The sequence below is a fragment of the Candida jiufengensis genome (assembly GCF_024610255.1).
Source record: "Candida jiufengensis strain CBS 10846 chromosome Unknown scaffold7, whole genome shotgun sequence".
Taxonomy (NCBI): Eukaryota; Fungi; Ascomycota; class Pichiomycetes; order Serinales; family Debaryomycetaceae; genus Lodderomyces; species Lodderomyces jiufengensis.
Genome location: NW_026261556.1, coordinates 887,400 through 906,942, shown reverse-complemented (window position 1 = coordinate 906,942; position 19,543 = coordinate 887,400). Strand labels below are relative to the sequence as shown.

At 26.4% G+C, this 19,543-nt stretch overlaps 9 protein-coding genes across 9 annotated transcripts; 3 read left to right on the top strand and 6 right to left on the bottom strand. All coding sequences in view use genetic code 12, as the record gives it.

The window, feature by feature from the left end:
* Positions 1-135: 135 nt before the first annotated feature.
* Positions 136-1,665, bottom strand: KGF54_001005 (uncharacterized protein; the record flags this gene model as incomplete). Its single annotated transcript, XM_051761327.1, has 1 exon — positions 136-1,665. The coding sequence occupies one exon, from the start codon at positions 1,663-1,665 to the stop codon at positions 136-138; it is 1,530 nt and encodes a 509-aa protein (XP_051622219.1).
* Positions 1,666-2,061: 396 nt separating this feature from the next.
* KGF54_001004 (uncharacterized protein) lies at positions 2,062-2,427 on the top strand (the record flags this gene model as incomplete). Its single annotated transcript, XM_051761326.1, has 1 exon — positions 2,062-2,427. One exon carries the CDS (start codon positions 2,062-2,064, stop codon positions 2,425-2,427), a length of 366 nt encoding a protein of 121 aa, XP_051622218.1.
* A 117-nt stretch (positions 2,428-2,544) lies between these two features.
* Positions 2,545-4,443, bottom strand: EXO1 (Rad2 family nuclease; the record flags this gene model as incomplete). Its single annotated transcript, XM_051761325.1, has 1 exon — positions 2,545-4,443. The coding sequence occupies one exon, from the start codon at positions 4,441-4,443 to the stop codon at positions 2,545-2,547; it is 1,899 nt and encodes a 632-aa protein (XP_051622217.1).
* Positions 4,444-4,669: 226 nt separating this feature from the next.
* On the bottom strand, positions 4,670-6,190 carry SAM51 (Sam51p; the record flags this gene model as incomplete). Its single annotated transcript, XM_051761324.1, has 1 exon — positions 4,670-6,190. One exon carries the CDS (start codon positions 6,188-6,190, stop codon positions 4,670-4,672), a length of 1,521 nt encoding a protein of 506 aa, XP_051622216.1.
* Positions 6,191-6,458: 268 nt separating this feature from the next.
* THR1 (homoserine kinase) lies at positions 6,459-7,520 on the bottom strand (the record flags this gene model as incomplete). The annotated part of the gene is made up of 1 exon (XM_051761323.1): positions 6,459-7,520. One exon carries the CDS (start codon positions 7,518-7,520, stop codon positions 6,459-6,461), a length of 1,062 nt encoding a protein of 353 aa, XP_051622215.1.
* Positions 7,521-8,038: 518 nt separating this feature from the next.
* Positions 8,039-10,495, bottom strand: HMS1 (Hms1p; the record flags this gene model as incomplete). The annotated part of the gene is made up of 1 exon (XM_051761322.1): positions 8,039-10,495. The coding sequence occupies one exon, from the start codon at positions 10,493-10,495 to the stop codon at positions 8,039-8,041; it is 2,457 nt and encodes an 818-aa protein (XP_051622214.1).
* A 2,381-nt stretch (positions 10,496-12,876) lies between these two features.
* RMT2 (protein-arginine N5-methyltransferase) lies at positions 12,877-14,223 on the top strand (the record flags this gene model as incomplete). The annotated part of the gene is made up of 1 exon (XM_051766972.1): positions 12,877-14,223. One exon carries the CDS (start codon positions 12,877-12,879, stop codon positions 14,221-14,223), a length of 1,347 nt encoding a protein of 448 aa, XP_051622213.1.
* Positions 14,224-14,310: 87 nt separating this feature from the next.
* On the bottom strand, positions 14,311-15,426 carry TFB3 (TFIIH/NER complex subunit; the record flags this gene model as incomplete). Its single annotated transcript, XM_051766971.1, has 2 exons — positions 14,311-15,320; positions 15,408-15,426. 2 exons carry the CDS (start codon positions 15,424-15,426, stop codon positions 14,311-14,313), a joined length of 1,029 nt encoding a protein of 342 aa, XP_051622212.1.
* Positions 15,427-16,867: 1,441 nt separating this feature from the next.
* On the top strand, positions 16,868-19,432 carry CDC24 (Rho family guanine nucleotide exchange factor; the record flags this gene model as incomplete). Its single annotated transcript, XM_051766970.1, has 1 exon — positions 16,868-19,432. One exon carries the CDS (start codon positions 16,868-16,870, stop codon positions 19,430-19,432), a length of 2,565 nt encoding a protein of 854 aa, XP_051622211.1.
* Positions 19,433-19,543: the final 111 nt, after the last annotated feature.

Below are 19,543 nucleotides of genomic sequence, written 5' to 3'. Positions count from 1 at the left end.
TGACTTGATTTAGTTGTTTGAAGTCTAGCTTTAAATGATTAATGATCTGAAAAATTAAAGTTTGTTAGCGAAATATAATTTAAGAGTATATGCAGTTCTAAAGTTCCAAATTTTTTTTTTTTAATAATACAACATCTATAAATCAAGTAAATTTAATTCATTATCGAAAGCAGTAGGTGATCTTATGACAGGAGGAGTAGCTGATTTAGATGGTGGTCTATCATCAAATAAATCTATAAGTTCCTCATGATTACCAGAACCACTCTGCAGCTGAGCTTGATCGATGGAGAAAAAATTATGCGAAGTTTTAGTATCAGTACGGGTTTTTCCATTAACTCCATTCGTTTTGGTAGCCATTGTGAAATCAGTAAACTCATCATCGTTATTTTCAACTTTGTCTTCTTCATTATCCGAGTTGTCATGATAATTTTTGAAATTATTATTTGGAGTCGTGACACCATTTGATCGTAGATTTTCCATATCATCTATATTCAACATTTCAAGCGAGCTCTCCAATTTTGTCTCATTCTCTGTACTCTTCTTCTTATCACCATTTGGTTCATTTCCATTATTATCCGACACAATTGAATTTTCAAGATTCAGTCCAGCTATAGATTGAGTATCTGATCGATCGTCAGCATCAAACACTGTAGTGGTGTTCTTTTTAGGACTTGACAGATTATCTTTATTACTATTACTTGAAAATAATGATTGCATTCCAAATAAAGTGGATCTTTTTGACTTATTACTACTCGTCAGTCCATTTTTTATACTGCCGGTATCGATATCAGGTTCAATAGTTTCTGGTTTATCATTTGATGTAGTAGTTGTGGCATTGAATCCAAATAAATTTCCAAAAAAGTTACCCTTTGAGTTACTTTGTGCAGTTTCTTGTCTTAATGATTTTTCATATTCTTCTTCTTTTAATTTTAATTTCTTGAGATAAAGTTCATAATCTTTTTTCTTTCTTTCATTAATTTGTTTTTCAATTTGTTCACTATGATGTAGTCTTATTTTTTGAATTCTTAAATGTATAAATTTATTCGATTCGTTCTCTACTATTTGTGATAATTTGTTTAGTGATTTATCTTTATTAAATTTGAGTTTTAGCAGTGTTTGTAATGCTTGTGATTTTATGTCGGTTTCTGAAGCTTTATGGTCATTGTCGTTATTAATTTGTGATTTTGAGTGATCAGATACCCCACTTCCTCTTCGTAATTTATTCAATTGTTTCTTTCTCATTTCAACATATTCATCACTGGAAGCCCACGTAAATAATTTATTCGCTCGACCTCTTGTTGCTGTTAATTTTGATACTTTAGATTTGTCTTGTGAATTATTTGAATTTAAGGTTGATGTTGAATTTTGTTCTAACCAGTGATTTAATATTAGATGTTGAACTGTCTCTAGATTGGAATTGGGCCATCGTATTACCAGAGACTTGTTAATTAAACTTGGTTCCGTATTCACAAATTGAGGTGAATAACTTTGGAAAGAATTATATAGTTTATTACCTTTATTTGAATTTTGTAAGATTGATTCTGGATATTGGTTCTGGTGATTATTTAAGTTTGTAGTATCTGAAGAGTTTGTCAATTTGTCTGTATCTGTAAATAAAGTCTCTAGCACCTCCTTGACGTCCACATGCTTCGTTGTATTATCCATTCCATTAGTATTTAGTATATGGCTATATTTTAAATTTGTTTGATTCTTTACAGGATGTACTATGAAATTTTCAACCTAAAAATAACTGTAAGCGATAATTGTATACAATTACAATATCTACATCTTTTGAAAAATCGATACCCCGGAAAATCATCACCTACCTCAATTATGTCAAATAGTAGAGATCTAATAACGTTTCCACAATTTCCACAGTACAAAATACTAATAAAGCTATTTACAAATGTGTCAAAAGAAAATATTAAAGAAATAAAACAACAGTTAATTAATGCAAACAAAAAATACGACTACTGCTTCTTAAACACTCAATACATAATTTCTCAAGAACAACTATATAATAGTATTCATAAGTCAATTTTGAATCATAGCAACCAAAACATGCAAGCAAATAATTTAAACACTGAAATTCTATTAAATTTATCACCAGTAAATGTAATTTCAGATGCAATTAAAAGGTTTGGGATACTGGAAGACTGTCCAAAAACTATAATTATCAAAGTTATAAAAAAAGATGAGGATGTGGATTCAGAAGAGATTGAAAAAAGAATCAACGAAATAATAGAGGGAGACCACGTTGAAATCAATGACGAAATACTATTAAAAATGGTTGACATTCCAAAATTCAAGAAGACATATAAATTAAATGATGTTAAGTTCACCAGCGAGGATAATGATGACGCAAAGGCTCTACAAGGTAAGTTGACTAGATTAGCTATTGGTGCTTCTATAATTAGAGGTCTTTAAGTAAATGATTTTTCATATTTACGACTTAATCGTTTTCTCGAATACTCTACAGAGCGTCATGTATGGAGGAAAAGGTAGAAAATTGACTAGGAATTTTCTATAATGCTATAAATATATCTATCCTTTAAATGCAAATTGTTGTAAATCAATAATTTTAGTATTGACTTTAAATAAATCTGATTCTTCTTCACTTATTTCACAATCAGATACTTGACTAAATTTTAAGTTTAAATTAGTGAGTTTTTTAGTAGGTTTTGTAGGACTATCAATAAATTGTGAATCCATTATTTGTTCTTCTTGGCTTTCTTTTGAGTCGTTTTTGTTTTCTATCTCTTCCTTTGATTCTTGTTCTTGACTCTTGCTATCTTCTAAATCATTATCTGTTAACTCACCCAATATATTTTCCACATTGACACTTTGACTTGTAGGTGATTCATCTGGTACCTCTGAGTCATTTATTAAACTAGAATCCCAATCAGGAAACTCGTTGACGGTTTTGTTGGGAGTTGGTAAAACAGTATGAGTTACTTTTGTAGTGGCCGTATTTTTGATAGGATGGGTGGTTTCCTTCGTAATTGCGGGTTTTTTATCTGATGGCGGTGATCTTACTTTGTTAAGTCCAAAAAATTTACTTGCAGTTGTTGAATTGGTGATATTCTGTAGTTTCTTGATTTTTTTAGTTGTTGGTGAAATTTTTAATTCTCTTGTACCAAGAACAATATTGGGTCTTTTAAATGGTAGTTTTTCAGGAGTTTTCAAGGTTCGGCTTACCGTGACATTTGTAGTGGTTTCTTCTTCTATCTCTTCAGATGTTTTGACCGTTTTTCTTGAGATTTTTAGTAGGTCAAATATTGATCTATTGTTATTATTTTTGATTGATGATTCGGATTTTGATCTTTGAGCTGTATCAATTGTTGTAGTTTGATTATACTTGTTTGAGGTTCTTGACGATAATTGGATTGACGCTGATTTCAATACGTGGATGTTTTGTTCTCTTGATACTAATAATTGATGACTATTTGGATCAATTTTACCATTACATATTTTCTGACAGACTTCTGCTTCTATAGTTCTACCACAACACGATTCCAAAACTACTTCATCAATTTCCAATGTATCAGGTATATCATTTAGTGTTGCTAAAACTTGATTTCTTGGATCAAATACTTTTTGAAACTGAAATGCTAAATTTGCTTTTTCCACTTCATCTTCAAATCCATCAGGTATTTTTTTACCAGTTGATCTTAATGCAATAAGTACTTTTTGTAAAGTAACATACCTCCTTACAATTTGAAATGAAGATTTTAATCCAACACCGTTGACACCTCTTGTGTAATCACAACCAGAAATCATTGCGACCAATCTTAATTGTTCATCACTATAACAATTTAAATAAGGTATTTGTTTAACTTTACCAAAATCTGATCTATTAATTTCAACACAACTTGAATCATCTTTTAATTTTGTAATCAATTTTTGACAACCAAATATTAATAAGTCTGAATCCTCACTTAATATACCATCGACTAATCCAATTTTCTCCAAGTAAACCATTTGTGGATCAGCTTCATATGGAGCAACAACATATTTAATTTTCAAAATATCTAATTCACACATTATAGATTTACACATTTGTGATGTAACATATGCCGCCTTCATATATTGTTTTACTGCTAAATGAGATCTACCAGATTCATTGAATTTTTTAGCTAATTCTTTTGCTTCATTTCTTATGTCTCTTCTTTTTTGATTTGTTTCTGATTTCGTCTTTAATGACGCTCCATCAAATACAAAATACGGGGTTATACCAAAATGTTGTAACATTTGTATCTTATTCATAACAAACGTTATGTATTTTCTTGTTGGTTTACCTAAACATAATTCTTCTGCACATGAAATTAAAGCTCTATGTAGCCAACCATATGTATCTATTGCTAATGTTTTCCCTCTATATCTTTCCAATGATCCTGGGTCTTGAATCTCTCTTAGTAGTTGTAGTAGACCATTAACTCCCATCTATATATGAAGATTTAAAGGTATGATTATGTTAGTTGTTAATTTAATTATGTAGTAGAAAAAGTACTGCTAAGAATTTAATATCGCGATACGCGTAACTCCTTAACATTTCTTTTTTTGCATAATATTTCGCAGCCAATTTATTTTCAACAGTATAGAATTTTAGATAAGATGAATCAACAGAGAAAGATACGAGTGAAAATCATCAATACTTCTTTTATTTCTTCTATAAATTACGATTTGATCCACCAATTGTTATTGAGAATTGTAAACCATCTTTTATACCAGAAATTTCACTATTACTATTGAAACCTAATTTTGAACTAATATAATAACCAATATCAAAATTTGCCCAATTATTAAAATATTTTAAACCAAATCCATAACTTATAGCAGGATTTTGATCACTCAATATTGTTTTTTGTTGTTTTATTGAATTTGATGATAATATATGAGGTATTGCATTACCTATCAAGAAAGTTCCATAGATCCTTAAAGGATTTGGATCATTCTCTATTATAATCTCGTTATTTATTTTTGGTGCATATAAGAAGTAAGGAATTTTGGAATAGATAGTTGTTTGAAATTTGTAAAATTGTAACCCACCATTTGGTTCAATACTATTCTTTTTGAATCCTAAAAATGAATAGTAGTTATCACTTTCATTATTATTGTTATATCCTCCAAGATAAAATTTATCTAATGGATGTATTGGAAATTTCGAATTGAATGAATATATACCACCAACTTCTCCGTTGATTTTAGTTGTGAAGAAATTATTGAAAATTGAGCTATAAAAATTAAATCCAACACTTGATTTGAAAAACTCACCTCTGTTTTGTTGATTGTTTTGTTCTTGAATTGAGCTTAACTCCGATTTTACTTTGAAATTTATACCACTAACCGGGAAATTCTTGGTAACAGAATTCAAATACTTGAAATTTTCATATTTGAATTTATTCAAAACACTTGATTTCAAAAATTCACCTCCAAAAAATTTTAAATCATCTGCAGCTCCATCGTCAATGTCAAACAAGTTTCTTTTATATAATGAAAAACCCGTGAAGATATCAAATTCTCTTCTCTTTTTATATAATAAACCAAGTTTTCCACCCAATTGGTTCTCTTTGAAATCTTGCCAAGCATGATTATTTCTTGTATTATATCCAATATCGATTAAAAATTTGAATGATGGATTTTTCAAACCTGATATAAATTTCAAATTTGTCAATAAATGATCATACGGTTTATAAGGATTGTAGTCTACTCCAATTGATACTAATTCTGCATTTTCATTAAAATTATTATCAATATGATTTAATTTTAAATTTAAGAATTCTTCATTATTAAAATTTAAAAATGTTTCATTTATGTTCAAGTTTATATTGGACAACTCAAATATTATTTTTGCAGGTAATGATTTTTCATGATTAAATGAAGTTATATGTGCTGGTATATTTGAATAATAATCTGGAGTTAAAACGATATTAACATCTTTGAATACTCCAGTATCAATTAAATGTTGATATGTCTCATCAATTCTTTTAGTCAATTGAGATAAAGTATAATCCCCCTCTGATAATAATGGATTCAATAATTTATTGAAAAATTCATAACTGAATGATTCTCCTCCATTTATTTCAACTCTTGTTAATAATATTGGTTGTGATTGTGATTCCACTATAACATCTTGTTCAATTAATTTAGTTCTGAGATCTGGATTACTATCAACTATTAATTCAGCCATTTTTTTTCTGATCCAAACTTTTCAATTGAATAAAGTAGTAGTCTAGTTTGTTTAATAGATGTTGATAGACTTGACAGTATGTATATAATCAATATCATATTTCAGATTTGACTTGCGTTTTAACGTTTTCTCGCTTTCTATTTTTTTATTGGTGTAAAATTTCGTTAACTATTACTGAGTGTCTAAGTATTAAGAGAGATCGAGTTTTGCCTTAATATGCTACGAATAGTATGGTGAAAGTATGTATTTATCTGTCTATAAGTTCTATTTACAAATATTCTACAGTGGCACCATCATACGCCAAATCCAAAATTTTCCAATCACATTTAATACCTTCACTTTTAAAAATCTCTATAACATCTAATGCAATTTCTTCGAATCCTTCAGTAGCTAAACATAGAATGGTAGGGCCAGCTCCACTAAGGCAAATACCACATAACCCCGGATGTTTCGAAGGTACAACTTTTGATAATACTAAATCTAAACCAGGTATTAAAACAGTTCTATAAGGTTGATGAATTTTATCTTTCATTGATTGATAAATTAATTTATGATTTGGAGGATCTTGAGTTAAAGCTTGTGTTAATATGGCAATTCTTTGTAAATTATATATTATATCTTTTCTTTCATATGATTGAGGTAGTATTGATCTTGATTTATCTGTACTAACTTCAAAATTAGGAATTATTGCTACACATTTTATTTTTTTATTCCAATTGTATTGTAAATATTCTCCGATATGATTTGGTGGTGGTGTTGTAATAATTTTATCTTTTGGTGTTGTTGATGTTGGTAATACATAGTCTATCGGTTCATTAACCGCGTCATATTCTGCTCCCTCTAACTCATTCAAGTATGATCCTATAAATCCTCCAAGCATTGCAGCCGCTATATTATCAGGGTGTCTTTCAATCATTAAACAATAATCTAACATTCTATTTTTATCAAAATTTAATTTTCCAATCAAATTTCCTAAATATACTCCACCCACAATTGCACTAGCACTTGATCCTAATCCTCTACCTAACGGAATTGGGTTATTGACATGAATTGATGTCCCCACTGGGAATTTTTCAATACCATTACATCTTAAAACATATAAAGCAGTTTGAGTAATTAAATTTTTATCACTTTGTAACGGCACTTTTTCAGCTAAATCTCCTTCATATGATATATTTGCATTATATGCATCCTCACAATCGGTTTGTTTTGGGTCTATAGTAACTTTTATAGTTAAATATAATTGTAAACCAACTCCTAAAACATCAAATCCTGGTCCAATATTTGCTGATGATGCTGGTACTTTTATTTGAAATGACTCCACTGACATCTGTAGTTTTTTTATTCCCACCTTATATCAGAAAAAATGCAACAGCACTAATGAATGGAGCTGAGTTGGCCAGATAGTATTTATATTGTAAGATTAATTATAATAGTTTGTATGATTCAAATTGAAAAAAATTTTAAAACAGTCGACTCATTCATAATTTCTTTTTTTTCCGAATGAAAGCTACCAGTTCATTCTCGAAATTTATACCATCATTTTCAAAAATACCACCTAACATTTTACACCTACATTGATAATGCTGCAAAACATAATATTGGCGTTCATCTACATAAGCTCGTCAAGCATGTAATTATTATCTTAAATGACATAAGAGTAAAAACCTCAAATTAATAATCTATACGAAGAAAAAAATTTATTTTTTAATTTTATTTACTTATACAACTTTTTTTTTTGACTTTTTGATTTAACAAAAACAAACATGAAACATCAACCTTGACCTCGTTTTAGTGGTTTTGAATCTCAAATATTGTAACTATTATCTACTTTTTTGCTATTACAAACTAATCGTCATCATCGTCATCTTCATCAATATCATCGTCATCCATATCTAAATGATTATTATTTCTTAATCCATTCATTAACATTACTCCATTCCCGTTCTGATTTATACCTATTGAATTTAATCCATTATTGAATTCATTATTTATTTCTTCAATATTTAAACCTAAACTTTTTACTTTGTTTATTAAGTTCTGATTTTCATATTTCAAATTGAAATTTTTGATTTCTAAGAATTTTATATATTCAATTGATTTTGCTAATATGGTTCCTTTATTTAATTTTCTTGCTGGCTCCAAGCCTTCTAAATTAATAATCTCATTTTCATTTAAATTATTCATACTTAATAATCCATCAATTTGAATACCGTTTGAGTTACTGCCAGCTGGGATATTATTATTGAGCTGTTCAGTGTCTGAATTATTCTCATAATCTTCTTCATAATTGTCATTTTTATGTTGTTGCATATATAATGATCTTTGTTTTAATTTTTTCTCTTTTAATTTTCTAATTAATAATATTCTTAAAGTTGGCACTGATTCTTGTAATGCATTGAATTTATCATTTATTTTATTTCTGTATCTTTGTTCAATTACATTATGTGCGGATTTAACTCTTCTTCCTCCCGTGGTTGTTATATGTTGATGTATTTTTGTTGTGATTTGACTATTACCATTTGTACTATTTGTACGATGCTTTGTATTTTTATTTACTTTTTTTGATGTATCAGTATTTGATACTAATGATACTTCAGAATTATTTAAATTATTATTCAAAGTATTAATATCATTATTGTTGGTACCCAAATTTGAAATTATTGAATTATTATCGTTTTCATAAGGTAATAAATTATTTTGAGTTTGACTAATATTACTGATAGGTGGGAATTTTGTAGATGAAGATGATGAAGATGATGAATTTTTTAAGCTACTGTTATTTGTGTTGGTTAAAGTTGAATTTGGTTTGGATATTGATAAATTTCTTCTTAATTCATTTGGATTATTATTCAATGAGCTATTCATTGGTGAAACTGGAGTTGATGAAGATGATGAATTTATTGGTTGTTGAACTGACCTCAAACTTGATTTATTCATGGAGTTGAACATGCCAGCTTGTTGTTGCTGTAGTAACATTTGTTGTTGTTGCTGCTGCTGCTGCTGTTGAATTTGTTGAGTTGAAGATATTGTTGAAACAGACGATGGAGAATTTGAAGAAAGTGGTCTATTCTGATACAATGATGTGACATTATTATGATTACTATTTGGTAAATCAACTGAGTTTCTTCCTCCCATTAAATTTTTATTGTGGATATTATCAATTGATAACGGTGATGCTAAGGGGGTATTTGATAATGCTGATAATGCTGTTGATGATGAAATTTGTTGTTGGTGATTATGAAAGTGATGATTATTTTGATTATTTGCAATTAAATTGGTATTTTCATTACTATTGTTGTCTAAATAAGTTGATCCAATATCGTTTGATATTGTTTGTTTTAGTTGGTTCTTGAATTGATTTAGATTGTTGTTCTTCATCAAAAAACTTGATGTAGTCAATTCTGTTTGAAATTGGTTATTATTATCATTTAATTCATTTGATTGTAGTGGTATATCATCATTATCTAGTTGATTATAATTCAAATTTGTTGCTTCATTTGATATCAAATATGAGTTGGTCCCAGATTCACCACTTGCTATAAAGTCAGTGTTACTTGGTAAATCTTTATCATTGATGTTTGAAGACGTTGTTGCATTATTTGATGAAAATGAATTTTGAAAATTTGTAGGTAATGAATTGTTAAGCGGCGGTGATGCTGAATTTAAACTTAACCCATTTCTTGATGAATTATTCATTAAATATTGATTAAATGATGAAGATAATCCGTAATTGAAATCTACTCCAATATTATTGCTGTTGCTCATGTCATTGTTTTGAAAGTTTAAACTACCTAAGTTATTATCATAAGTTTCATTTTTTATTTGTGGTTCTTTTTTATAACTATTAGTAGGTTCATTTAATGATGAAGTTGATCGACAAACTAAACACAGATGATCTTCACATTGAGTATGTGGGTCATGTGAGCAAGCTTCGGTTTTTATATTTGGTTCTTGGTAGTGATTTTGAAAAGCATTTGTTATTTCTTGATTTGGATCTGATTGATATTGTATTGCAAGATTTATATCATAATCAGGTGTTGGTTTTGATTTTAAACTTGAATTTGAATTTTGTAAGATTGTTATATTTCCAGATGATTGGTCTTGATTGTAATTCCCATAAATTGAATGTTTTGTGTTATTTATTTGATGTTGTGAATGCAATTGATGTTGTTGATAATTTACATTTCCATTATTTGTACTATTAATATTATTATTTTTATTATTCATGTTATTACCATTTTTATCATACAATGAAGTCAAGAATGTTTTATAATCATTATTTGTATTTTTTGAAGAAGCCATTCGTTTTATATCATAAGTTAAGTATCAATTGTTTCAATAATTTTGATGATATTATTCCTTGTGTATACTGACTAGTCCAAAAAATATAGATTAAAAAAATTGTAAGTTGTAATTGAATGAATACCTGATTTGAAAGTTATTATAAATGATAAAAGTTTCAATCAATTGTTGGGGGGTTTCTTTTTTTTTTTTAATTTTTTCTTTATGATTTTAGTTCAAAATAAAAGTTTTTTAATTAATTCAAAATTAATGAAATTAATATGAAACCTATTGTAAAAAAACTAAAAAAGCTTAAATCAAGAAGTCATAAACTCAATCCAATGATAATTAAATTTTTTCAATGATACTTGGTAAAGAAATAAACTGAATAAATTTGACTTTTCTTTTTCCAAATTTGAGTATCTAGATTCCTAAATAAGTATGTTAACATAGTAATAATTATATGCCAAAAATAATTATATGTATATATTTTTAGACATTTCATTATTATGGATACGTTATTGAATATAATAGTAGAAAAAGTAACAAATAAAATAAAATATTATCTAAAAAATGTAAGAGTATGTGGAATGACTTGACGAAAAGAAATATTTCATTTACGTATGAAATTTAATGAATTAGATATATTGTATAAGAAAAATTAATGATGAAATAGAAACTTTGTTCAATTATTCCAATTTTGACAAGCTCCATAACCATCAATTTCAATAATAATATGAATTTAGTGTTTTATAATTTTTATCAATTTTTCTCTTTCGGAAACTGCTTTTTAATGCATCTTAAAACAATAAATTATGCTTAGAATTTGGTAGAGGAAGAAGGAATTTGTTCTTCTGGTGTAGGCATAACTTCACATATTATTAAATACAAACCAATTTGATAATATAAAGTTAAAGTTTTTCCAAGATTTCGCTTAAGTATTTTGTCGATGGAAATAGTAAATGCGATATTGTTGTGAAGTTTTGACAATTTGTTCATGCAATTTAATGTAAAATTTCAAATTCGAGCTTATATGAAAAGCAATAAATTAGCCCATTTTTTATTTAATAGAAATTTTATTATGTTTTGTAGATAATAAGGACTTCTAATATATAATTATGGAAGTAAGTAAGAAACTGCAATATTTGATATTCGATGGAAAAAATTTTATTATTTAGATCTTGATCTGTATTGCTTTATCAAAAAATTAATACCGTTGACAAAATTACTTTATTTTGCTCATTTAATTTATTCTTTGATAGTAAATGATTTATTTTTACGAGCTGTAATTATATTTTAAATAAAAAATTAAGCCATTATTTTAAAATAATATAATGTGCCTTATTTGAAACCCCTATGATATAAGTCTTGGAGGCTTGGAAGCTTGGACTCTTGGAATCTTGAGATTTAATAGAAGAAAAACCAGTAATAAAAATAGTAGGATAAATAATAATAAGCTAAAAAATATGGGGAAAAATTCTTATAATTTGAGAAGATACAAAATAAAAAATTATAAAATTAATTATTTCTTAGATGTTTAGAAATTTCGCACAAAAGCAAAAACAAAGTAGTACAAAAATAATGAAGTTGCAAAATTACTAAAAATACAAAAAACATACGATTTGAAAAATTAATAACAAAAAAAGATTGAAATTTTCTTAATTTTTCTTTTTAACATAACAATTTTTACGTTTTTAACAGTAAACTAAAACATTGACTATCCACGTCGTGATTGGGGTAAATTCAATAAGTTTTATGCCAAAGAGTTCAAGTTAGTTTCTTTTCAATTTTAAAGTCAATTAATTTCAATTGTTGAAATTTAAATTTGAAATCAGTTGTTAATCTGCAATCTTGTAGCCTAGATTTAAATAACTTAACATGGTTTATATATCCAAGGGAAAAGGAAAGAAATAGAGAAATAGACTATACATGAAAGATATAAACTTTAAAAGTCTTGAGTAAACCATGCAACCGTTAGTCCCCAGGTATGTTACTTTTTCAGTAACGGCAATTTTGAGGAAGTTTAAACTAAGAAATGGTAATTAGTATAATACATTAAAAGCAAGTAATAAAATCTCTTGGGGTGCTAACCATAGCGTAAACCTTTAAGTAAGTTTTATTCTCTATCTGGATTAATTTTGACATACATCATGTAAAATGACAGGAATTTTGCGTTAGCATATAGATGTAAGATGTCAAAAAATAATTTAGTATTATAATTTAACCTACTTACATGATCACAAATTACTGTTTTGAATTATACTTTAATCACTAAATGTCAAAAATTAAAATTACCCCCTAACTCAAATTCTCGTTTAAATCACTAAAAAAACAAAAAAAAAAAATTAGTATGTAAGATGATCATCAAAGACTAAATTTGTCAGTGCTTCAATCAACAGACAATGTCTGACTTACATGATCTATGTAAAATTCCTGAGAGACCAATTACCTCAAAATATATAGATAGTCTAAACTACTATTTAAAAAATGGCATACCAGCAACTTATACAATTGAAGAAGCATACAATTTCACAAATAATATCGAATCAGAACCAACAACAACAACGACCCCATTACATCTAATATGTACACATATACCCAAAGATTTATTAGAAGAAGAAATCAAAATAGTAACACAAATGGTAGAGATTTTATTTGAATACGGAGCAGGTTGGTGTTTTACTGATATAAATAATGATACCCCAGGTTGTATACTAATCAAAAGAAATCTAAAACATTTACCAATATATCAAGAAATAGTAAATGCTGGAGTTAGAGCTGAATTATTATTGAGAAAAGTAAGTGAGTTTGATATGGAAGTTATTGAAGATACTGATGATTTAGATCATGAAGCATTTGGACAAATTGAAGAAAATGTAGAAATACCGGATTTAGTCAAAGAAGAAGAGGAAGTAGAACAAGATGATATTAAAGAACCTACGGAAAAATCAGATACAATGGAAAAAACAACTAGCACCAAGAACCAAGAATCAGCAAAGTCAATAGAAATAGATGATGAACCAGAAGCACCGTCACAAAACCAACAATCATACCTAAACACAAAATTAGAATATAAAAACAATGCTCTAGTAACAAAAGATAGAAAAGATGGAGTAATGATGTCATGGGAAACTGAAATAATGAAAATGGGAAGTGATTCATTGGCTAAAGGATCATATATAGAACCAAGTGAAAAAGATTCAGAGATAAATATTTTAAATATTGGTTTTGGGATGGGAATCATTGATACTTTTATACAACAAGAACAACCAACTAATCATTATATATGTGAAGCACACCCTGACGTACTAAAAAAATTACGTGATGACGGATGGTACGAAAAGCCCAATGTTATTATATTAGAAGGACGTTGGCAAGATGAATTACCTAAATTATTATCACAAAATATTTTTTTCAATGGGATTTATTATGATACTTTTTCAGAACATTATCAAGATATGTTAGAATTATTTGATTTAGTTGTGGGGTTATTAAAACCGTATGGTATATTTTCATTTTTCAATGGATTAGGAGCTGATAGGATTGTTATTTATGAAGTTTATAAAAAATTAGTTGAATTGGATTTGGAAAATTATGGATTATGTTGTAAATTTATTGATGTTGAAGTTCCTGAAGAATTATTTAAGCATGAAAGTAAAGAAGATGGATCTATTTGGGATGATGTTAAGAGAAGTTATTGGTCATGTCCTATTTATTATCATCCAGAAATTAAATTTATGGATTTTTAGAAATATACTTGGAAATAATTGTATCATTAAAAAGTTATTCATTAAAATTTACATAGATTCTATACAATTTCTATAGTTTCTTAAATTTTACGTCGTTATAGATTTTTCTCTTTCAATATTACAACCTAATCCGATAAATGCTTCATCTAATGCTCTTTCAAAAATATTATTAATTCTCCAACCTGACCCCAAATATTCTTTATTTTTAGCTAAATCAAACAAATAAGGATCTTGATAACTGTTTTTACTAGTATTTTCAATATTCATAATTTCATCAATTGTATTCGGTATTTTCAATATATCATATTTTTTATTCAAGTCTCTATCACCTTGGAATGGAGTAAATGGAGTTATTGAATTATCACCATCAATTATTTGTTTTTGTAATGGATTCACACTATTAAATTTCAAATCTAATTGATTATTGATTTGTTGCAATTGTTTTTTACGTTGTTGATTTCTCTTATATAATTGAGATTGTTGTTGTTTTATTAATTCTTCACTTGTCATTGAACTATTAGTTAATTTATCTAAAAGATCTTGTTTTTGAATATTTGAAAATTCTAAATCTTCTATTTCCATTTTTTTTTGAATTTTTAATTTTTCTTGTTTTAATCTTTCCATTGAATCTTGATATTTATTTATATCCGCTGTTTTTTGAGATTCTCTCATATTTTTTTCTAATATTTCAATTTTATGATCTTGTTCATATTTATTTAATTCTTGTTCTGTTTTTTCCACATCTATTCCATTGTTTAAATTGAATACAATTTCCTCTATATTTTCAATGTATTTGTTAAATTCTTTTAAATTGGGGAAATCTTCTTCTGTTTTATTATATATGGAACCAACTTTTCTTCTTATATCAATCTCTCTTTCTATTTTTAAATCTTCAAATATTTGTTGTTTAAATTTATTCTTCCTTAATATTTTACCACATTTTGGATATGGACATGGTGCTGGACCTAATGAAAAAATTCTATCGACACATGATTCACAAATTTTATGATAACATTCTGGATTTATTAGAAATTTCATATTTGGTGATAAATATTTATCTGTTTTACAGATTGGACACATATCCTTAAGTTGATCATCTATATTTTGATAGTTAGTATATGATAATTTGAATGATTTTAATTTGGCACCTAATTCATTTTTGATGCCTTTATTTGTAATCATACCTTCTGATAGCTGTAGCATCTTGTGGTCTTATAAAGTGCTGTACTTAATGTATTAAATAGTTGTATTAAATATATGAATCAGTTTAATGAAATTGGTTGTAAAAATAATTTGATTAATAGTTTAAATCTGATATCTCTTTATAATGTATTATATTATAAATATATTATTTTGTATTATGTAGTTCATATACAGGAAAAATGTAGAGTAATTAGTATGGGGAAAAATTATTATTGAACTAAAACATTTTACAACCAAATTAAATGAAAGATTGAAAGAGAGCATTTAAAGTCAAGTAAGATGCCTATTGATCGAATATAATGCTTTGGTAACTGTCTATCTATTTAAATATATAACAGTAAAAACGCTCTCATTTCTATGAAAGCATTACTTTATGGACACTTGAGAATAATAGCGTTTTTTACTATGTTAGAACCCTCTACCTTCAATTCAAACGTAACGATTACGCATAGCAGACTGTTGTAAAAAAACCAGTTGTAGATCGAGTTACAAATTGAGTTAATCCTTTCAAACATCAATAATTAATCAATATTTGGCAACCAACTTTTAATTTTCAATATATAGACTATAGGAGATTTAAAAATATAGTCGTGTATTATGATACAAAATCTTAGTATTATAAATATATTATTAATAAATAAATCTAATATATTAATATTAATATTAATTATAATTCCAGTAACTAACCAAAGATAAAAAGGGAGAGAATAGATTAACTAATATTTGTTTTAATTTGTAAACTTATTGACCTGAACTTTTTTAACAGTCTTCGAGAGCCAATTGGATGTATTAATAGAAATCAATCTAATATTAGCTAAAAGTATTTAATGTAATCTCTTTTATCAAATACTTAATAAATATTAACATTAAAATAATAATATTATTTGTTTTAAAACTGAATTTTATAATATTAGACTAGTATAATAAAAATTGTTCTATTTTTCTCTCTCTTTAAATTTTTTAATTTTTTTCAATACAAATTAATTATATATACAAATTATATACAAATATATAAAATTTACAACCAATTTATTAAAAACTTTACTTTACAACCAACTAAAAATTTGATATTATTATTAGATTTTAATAGTGATAATATCAAAATAATATATTCAATCATTTAAAAAATAATAAGTAATTACTTTTAACTTTATACTCAATTAATCTTTAAATAGAATAATAATAATAATAATAATAATACTCCATCAAATATCAACAATTAAGTTAACTGTTCTATCATCATCAATATTGAGTATAAGAAATTATTAACAACCACTATCCATATCACTTTATATTAGTCAACATTTTATCATATAAATTGATTATCTTTCATCATTTATTCCACTACTTTTAATATAATAAATTATAATTAAATTCACTGACTTCTCAACTTTATTTTACAACCACAATATAGTAAACATTATATAAATTCAATTCCAATATGGTAGAAAATCATCCACCACAACCATTTCGTTCATTTTCAACAAGTTCATCCTTATCATTGAATTCATCATTAAACAATAACAACAATAATAATACTACAAGTTCATCATCAATATCAAGAATTAATTCTTCAGGACCATTAAATTTAAATAATTTTAATAAACAAAGTTCACCAAAAGATCATTTATTTTTCAAATGTGAATACCTAAAAAGAAAATTATCAAAAATAGATGGAATGTTACCATTTATGAAATTAGCTTATTTAAATGCTGAAAAATTATGTGAACAACAATCATTATATTTATCACAAGAAAAATTCAAGTTATCAATGAATAGATTATCAATAAGTTCAGAAAATTCTCAAAATAGTGGGAATGGATTACATCAGACAAATACAAATAATAGTAGTAGTAATAATACTTATAATTCAAATAATACAAATAATAGTGAATCATTATTAACTTATACTGCTGGTGTTTTACCTTCTAATATAAATGTTGATCCAGCAACTCAATTATGGAAATTATTTCAACAAGGTGCACCATTATGTTTAATTTTTAATTATATTTCTCCAGATCATCAAATATCAATAATAAGTTCTGATGATTTAAGAATTTGTAAAAAATCAGTTTATGAATTTATAATAGCAATGAAATTAAATTTAAAAATTGAAGATGATGATTTATTTACTATATCAAATGTTTATTCAGATAATACTCATGATTTGCTAAAGATCGTGGATGTCATAACTAAATTACTAGATAAATATTCATTATCAAGAAAAAACAGTGTATCAGACTTATCAACAGGAGATGAAAAAAATGATGAAAATTTAATAAATTTAGATGTTTCAATAACTGATGAAAGATCAAAAGTATTTAGGGAGATTATAGAAACTGAAAGAAAATATGTTCAAGATTTAGAATTATTAACAAGATATAGAGATGAATTAAATGATGCAGAATTATTATCATCAGAACAAATTCATACATTATTCCCTAACTTAAACGAAATAGTTGATTTTCAAAGAAAATTTTTAAATGGATTAGAATGTAATATTAATGTACCTATAAAATATCAAAGAATTGGTTCAATATTTATACATGCAAGTATGGGACCTTTTAAAGCTTATGAACCTTGGACAATTGGTCAATTAACTGCAATTGATCTAATAGGAAAAGAAGCAACAAATTTGAAAAAATCATCTATACTAATAGATCCTGGATTTGAATTACAATCATACATTTTAAAACCTATTCAAAGATTATGTAAATATCCATTATTGCTAAATGAATTAATTAAAACATCTCCTGAATCATCACAACAACCACAACAACAGCAACAAGAAGAATCAAGTTCGTTCAATGAATTATTAATGGCTAGATCAGCAATGAAAGAAGTTGCAAATCAAGTAAATGAAGCACAAAGAAGAGCAGAAAATGTAGAATACTTAAATAAGCTACTAGAGAGAGTAAGTAATTGGAGAGGTTTTAATCTAAGAGATCAAGGAGAATTATTATATCATGGAATAGTAGGTGTTAAAGATTCAGATACTGAAAAGGAATATGTTGCTTATTTATTTGAAAAAATCATATTTTTCTTTATTGATTTGGATAAATTAAATAATGAAAAAGAAAATAAATCAGAAAAACGTAAATTTGGATCAAGAAAAAAATCAAATGCAAATATAACTCAATCAACTTCAAATTTATTAGAATCAATAAATGGTAAAAATGATAAATCTCCTTTGGAATTAAAAGGCAGAGTTTATATACTGGAAATTTACAATATAAGTGCATCATCATCATCAATAAACCAAGGGTATACTTTAATAATAAGTTGGTCAGGTAAAAAGGAAAGTGGATCATTCACATTAAAATATAGAACAGAAGAAATGAGAAATCAATGGGAACAATGTTTAAGAAATTTAAAGACCAATGAAATGAATAATCACATAAATAAAAAATTAAGAGATTCACAATCATCAACAAATACAAATGATTCATCCATATATGATTACATTGGAAACTCAACAGATTCACCAACAAATTTTCAAAATCAAAGTAACAATAATAATAATAACGAGCATAGATCATCAAACGGAAGTAGACATCATTCATCATCATCAACTTTCAGTATGATGAGAAATAATTCAAGATCAAAATCAGGATCAGTAGGAGATACATCAAATTCAAGATTATCATCATCATCAACAACTTCAACAACTCCATTATCTTCATCAATACATAATCATCAACATCAACAACAACATCAACAACAATTGAAATTACCATTATTTGATATACAAATTAAATTAATATATAATAATTCTCATCTACAACAAGATCTTGTGGTAAATTCTCATATATCATTTAATGAATTATATATAAAAATTACAAATAAAATAATAAATAGTAATTTAGTAAATGATGATATATTAGTTAATAAATTAAGGTATAAAGATGAAGATGGAGATTTTGTGGTTTTAGATTCTAATGATGATTGGAGCTTAGCTATTGATGAATTAAATGATGATCATAATTTAACTATTTGGATATCTTAGACTTTAGAATACATTATTCAAAATTATTTGTTTTATTTATATATACATATAATATAAGTTTAGATCTTATGATGTAATGAAAGAACTGAATTTTACTACAATCAAAAAGTG